The 4620-nt window shown below is 68.6% G+C and overlaps 2 protein-coding genes across 2 annotated transcripts in view; one reads left to right on the top strand and one right to left on the bottom strand.

The window, feature by feature from the left end:
• Positions 1-423: 423 nt before the first annotated feature.
• Positions 424-3129, bottom strand: TMBIM6 (transmembrane BAX inhibitor motif containing 6). Its single transcript, XM_026084983.1, has 9 exons — positions 2989-3129; positions 2760-2868; positions 2489-2609; positions 2259-2307; positions 2071-2168; positions 1904-1983; positions 1653-1753; positions 1502-1574; positions 424-1364 (listed from the first exon to the last, which is right to left on the bottom strand). The coding sequence occupies exons 1-9, from the start codon at positions 3042-3044 to the stop codon at positions 1341-1343; spliced, it is 711 nt and encodes a 236-aa protein (XP_025940768.1). The 5' UTR covers positions 3045-3129; the 3' UTR covers positions 424-1340.
• A 627-nt stretch (positions 3130-3756) lies between these two features.
• Positions 3757-4620, top strand: part of LOC112975225 (formin-like protein 3) — a 16712-nt gene continuing 15848 nt past the window's right edge. The window contains exon 1 of the mRNA XM_026084990.1: positions 3757-3776. Within this exon, the coding sequence (XP_025940775.1) occupies positions 3757-3776 (20 nt within the window). The remainder of the gene's footprint in view (positions 3777-4620) is intronic.

Here is a 4620-nt window from a genome sequence, read left to right as displayed (position 1 = left end):
CCCTGCCCGGCTCTCTCTGATGGTGCTATCGCAGTGTACAGCCCCCCCGGCCGCCGGGGCTGGGGCTCGGGGTTTTTAACTCAATAAAGCCGCCCTCACCCGGTTTATTTATATAAGTTATTGTGAACCCGCTGTCTGTCTGTCCGCACCTGCCTGCGAGCTGTCAATAAAGAGGGGAAGCGCTAACCTGGACTGATGTGCAGCGTCCGGCCGACCCCGCAGCCAGCCGGGCCGAGCGCAGGGTCCCATCCTGCCCCTGCCGGGACGCGGGACGCGGGGACGCGGGCCGTGCCGGCGGCAGCCCGCGAGGCCGAGCGCAGCGCCAGGCAGGGGCCGGCCCCGCCGCGCAGCCGCAGCTCGCCTGGCTCCCACCATCCTCCCCCCGGCAGCCAGTCCAGCCACACACGGCCCAGAGAGCACAGCGAGGTTAAAGTCTGAGCGTTTTATTGAATTATCTTGGTGTACAAAGTAAGACTATGGAGATTTTTTTTATAGAGCTCTGAATCAAAACACCTTTGTCTTCACAGTCTGAGTTTCTATACCGCAGCCAGGGCTGTACACGGGTAGAAGAGGAAGGTAATTACAGTCATTACTGGGTCAGACCTGCTAGACGGCTCTCGCAGTAGATGATTTCTTTTCCATTGTATTTCTTGGCACTGGTGCTAAAGGAGAGGCTCCTCCGTCCCAAGCAGGCAGAGGTGGAGTTTGGCTTCAGGCAAGGGGCGCGGGGGCATGGCCGGCCCGGGGTCCCGGTGGGCCGTGCCGGGTGCCCCGGCCCCGCAGGGCAGCAGCAGGAGGGGGGGGTCTGCCTCGGCCCCGGAGCGGTGTCTGCCCCCGCCGTGCTGGTGCAGGGAGCAGACGAGGCGCCTGCTCCCCCCCCCCCCCAGCACGGTTCAGGGCAGGAGATAAAGCCCCAGCTCCGGGCAGGTCCCTGCGCAGGGGTGGGGGGCGGCGGGGGCCGGTGCCCCGGGCCAGGACTGGTCTCGGTGGGGACGCGTGGCCCACGGGGCTGGGGAAGGGGAGAAACCTCTAACAAAAAGATCAAACGTCTACAATAACCCTGATGGATTCGGCCTCTGGAGCCAGCGYGAGGCACCTGCCGGCCGCCATCCCGGGCCAGGGGGGAGCCAAACTCCAGCAGGATCCGCAAATCAGCTGGTTTCTAATCAAAGAAAAGCTAAACAAGAGAAAAACCCACAAGGTGCGAAAGCTTCTCGACTGCTTTTCATCAGCAGCAAGCGCAACCCCTTTAATGAATTAGAGAAGGGATGGGACTGGGACAGGGACAGGATGGGGACAGGGACCGGATGGGGACAGCTCCACCTCGACCCGGAGCGGCTTCACTTCTTCTCCTTCTTCTTGTTCTGCAAGAGGAGACGGGGCCGGTCACCGCCAGGGCCAGGTGGGTCCTCGGCCCCCGTCCACCCCCCGTCACCCCCATGGCGGGGACGCCCCCCGGGCAGCCCTACCCCCTTGGCCATGCCCAGGGACCACGTCTCACCTCGGTCATGCCCAGGATCATGAGGAGCTCCCGGAAGATGTTGACGAAGTCGAGGAAGAGATCCACGCAGTGCCTGCAGGGGACGGAGGGACGGGACGCGGTCAGGGGGTCCCGGCGTCGCCCCCACACCCTCCCCGGCCCCGCCACTCACCAGATATAATCCTTGTCCCCGCTCTCTGCCTTCTCAATGATGAGCTGCGTGTCGAAGAGGACGAAGCCGCACATGATCATCAGCCCCAGGTACAGGTTGGCCTGGCGGGAGGGAGAGGGGGGGGTTAGGATGGGGACGGGACTCCGCGTCGGGGGGCTGCGTGGCCCGCACAAGCAGCCGTCCGTCCTCCGCCGGGTCCTGCGAGAYGGCCGCCGCTCGGCCTGGGGAAGGACCGGGGACGCGGGACTCACCGTGAAGAGCCAAGTGGATCCCACGAACGCGTTAACCAGGGAGGAGAGAAGCATCAGGGTGAGGCCGGAGAGCAGGAACCCTGCCGAGAGAGGGGGGGGCGAGTAAGGGCCGGCCCCGGCCCCGTGCGGGGGGGGTTCCCCGGACCCTGMGGGCGCCCCCGGCTCACCTCCCAGGTAGAGGAAGCTGCGGCGGCGGGCGTACAGGGCGCTCAGCGAGAAGCAGGCGAAGATGGTGGCGGTGCCCAGGAAGGCGGTGGGGATGATGCTAGGAGAGAGGAGAGGGGAGGAGAGTGAGCGGGGCGCGCGCACGCGGCGGCGGAGGGGGGGCAGGCCGGGGGCGCGCGCACGCTCCTACCTGGGGTTGATGGAGATGCACATTTCCAGCAGGGGCCCCAGGTTGATGCCTGGAAGGACAGAGCAGGAGGTCACTGCCCGCAGGGTCGCCTCGGCCCCAGGCAGGGCAGCATCCGTGCGGTTTCCCATCGCGTGGAGGGACACCGGAGCAATTTTAGAGACGGCCAACACCACGGCCGGACTCTCATCCTCCCCTCGCCAGGGCTTGAAGCCCGGCTGGTCCCCGCGTACCCGTCAGGAAGGCGAAGCCGGCCAGCATCCCCAGCCTCTTCTGCTCCGTCTCCTTGCTGTGGGGGGTGGCCGTGAGCCAGACCATCAGCCCCAGGGCGCCAAAGCCGGTCAGCAGGCTGAACTGGGGGGGYGAGAGGGAGGCGGGGGCCTCGGTGAGGGCGCGTGGGCGCGCTGTGCCCGCCTTGCGAGCCCGGGGCGCCCCGCGGCACCCCCCGGGGAGGGGGCGCAACGCACAGCACCCGTGCTGCCCCCCACCCCGAGCACCCCTCACCTGGAAGAGGTGGGTCACCATGTTGACGTAGGCGCCCGCGGCCGCCACAAACATGCAGAGGGCGAAGCTGCCATAGACCCTCTTCAGGTGCTCCTGGGTGGAGGCAGAGCTGCGGGCGAGGAGGGTGGGTGAGGCCCGCCGGGACGGGGGGCAGCAGCCCGCGCCAGACCCCCAGCCCCGCGTTCACCTCCCCCCCGTGTGAGCCCAGCCTGGCCAAGGCGCTACTCACATGTGGGAGAACTTGAAGAGGGCGTCGAAGTTGATGTTTCGGTCGAACACGTTCATGGTGCCGGGCTGGGACCGGACTCACCGGCGGCTTTGCAGGGATGTAGGCTGGGAGAGAGAAGGTGAGTCGGGGGATGCCAGATCCAGCTCAATACCCTCCCTTCCTGCCAGTCCCCTGTAGTGCTCCCTGCTGCCGCCGSGAGCTCACCGGGAGCCGAGGACCTGCCTGTCCTGGCGCTGCTGCCTCCGGCCCTGGCAGGGCACCTTTGCGCCCGCGGCTCCCTGCACAGAGCAAGCGGCAGGAGCTGCGAACTGCTCTCGAGCTGCCGCGGTCTCTGCGYGTCCGGGCGCGCGGAGCTCTCCTAGTCTAGCTGGTGCAATTATTGCAGGCTGTTGCGAGGCCGGGGCTGCCCCTAGCGAGGCTCGGGCCCCGCGGGAGCACTCCCGGCAGCTGGAAAGCGTCTTTGTGCCAGGCTACTATTAGCGCCCGTAATGACGTCCCCAGACGGGGCTCCAGCAGCGGCGAGGCTCCCTCCGGGGCCTCTTTCTCCTCTTTCCTTTAGGGTCTGTGCCCGGCCAGCCCTTGCGCCAGCCCCTGCGCCAGCCCCTGGCTGGCCCCGGCCCGTCCTGCCCGGCCGGCTGCTGTTTACCCTGGCACCTGCGAAAGAGGAACCAGCTCAGCAAGTGGCACAAACAGTCTGTCCCCGGGGGGCGGAGGGGACTGAACAGGCTGGGGCAGGCACAGCTTGGCCCCAGGGGGCACAGGGAGCGGATGGGGCTGCAGGCCCCCACGTGAGCCCCTCTCCCGCTGCTCCGTGTGGGGTTAATCTGACTCCCCCAGACCCACTGGCTTTGTCCCAGCACCAGGAGAGCTCGAGCTCAGGGGCACCGGGCTTTGTGCCGCTGCTGGGGGCATCGGGCTGGGATCACGCCAGCTTCAGGCCAGAACAGCGTCAGGGCAGTGGGGCCACCCCTGCTCCCGCACCGCTGTCCCCGCGGCTTCGGGACGGCCCCGCCACGGGCAGAATCGGAGGCCGCTGCCCCGCAGCCGTGCGCCAGGCGTTGCACAAGGCGCTGGGGCTGGGCAGCGGGGCGCGGCGGGCTGCGGAGGTGCCTGACAGCCTCCTCCGGGCGCCGCGGGCCAGGGCAGCGCCGTGCCGTGCCGTGCCGTGCCGCCCGCCGGGTTGTGACAGCGAGTTTCATCAGGCGGCGCCGGCCCTCCCCGCGGAGCCGCCGCCACCGTCGAGCTGGATCCTGCTCCCCGGGGCTGCGCCGAGCCGGCGCTGCGGATCGACTCCTGCTCGCGGCCTCCGGGGGCGGCGGCCGGGCGCCCTCGTCAATGGGTAACCGGGATCGCCCGACCTTTACCCACCGGYGCCGCAGCCCCGGCCCGGCCCGGCCTCCTTCTGCCGGCGGGGCGCTTGGAGCCGTGATGTCATAACCCTGCCTATGATGTCACCTGGGGGGGATCTTCCCAAGCGGGTCCTCGCAGGGATCAGCGGGGTTTCCCTATAGCCGCCCCCCCCCATAGCAGATCCCTGGGGGGGGAGGGGGAGACCCCGGACGCCTGGGCCCCTTCCCCCTCCCCCCCCGCCCCGGACGCCTGGGCCCGCGCTGACCCGGACGCCTGGGCCCC

The sequence above is a fragment of the Apteryx rowi genome, unplaced genomic scaffold (genome assembly GCF_003343035.1).
Source record: "Apteryx rowi isolate R43461 unplaced genomic scaffold, aptRow1 scaffold_657, whole genome shotgun sequence".
NCBI lineage: Eukaryota > Metazoa > Chordata > Aves > Apterygiformes > Apterygidae > Apteryx > Apteryx rowi.
This window is presented reverse-complemented; position numbering and strand designations above follow the sequence as displayed.

Coding starts and splice junctions, on each gene's coding strand:
- TMBIM6 (XM_026084983.1), bottom strand. CDS start 3,044: ATGAACGTGTTCGACCGAAACATCAACTTCGACGCCCTCTTCAAGTTC. Junction 2,869..2,988: donor CTCTTCAAGTTCTCCCACAT/GTGAGTAGCGCC, acceptor CCTCGCCCGCAG/CTCTGCCTCCACCCAGGAGC. Junction 1,984..2,070: donor CAGCTTCCTCTACCTGGGAG/GTGAGCCGGGGG, acceptor CTCTCTCGGCAG/GGTTCCTGCTCTCCGGCCTC.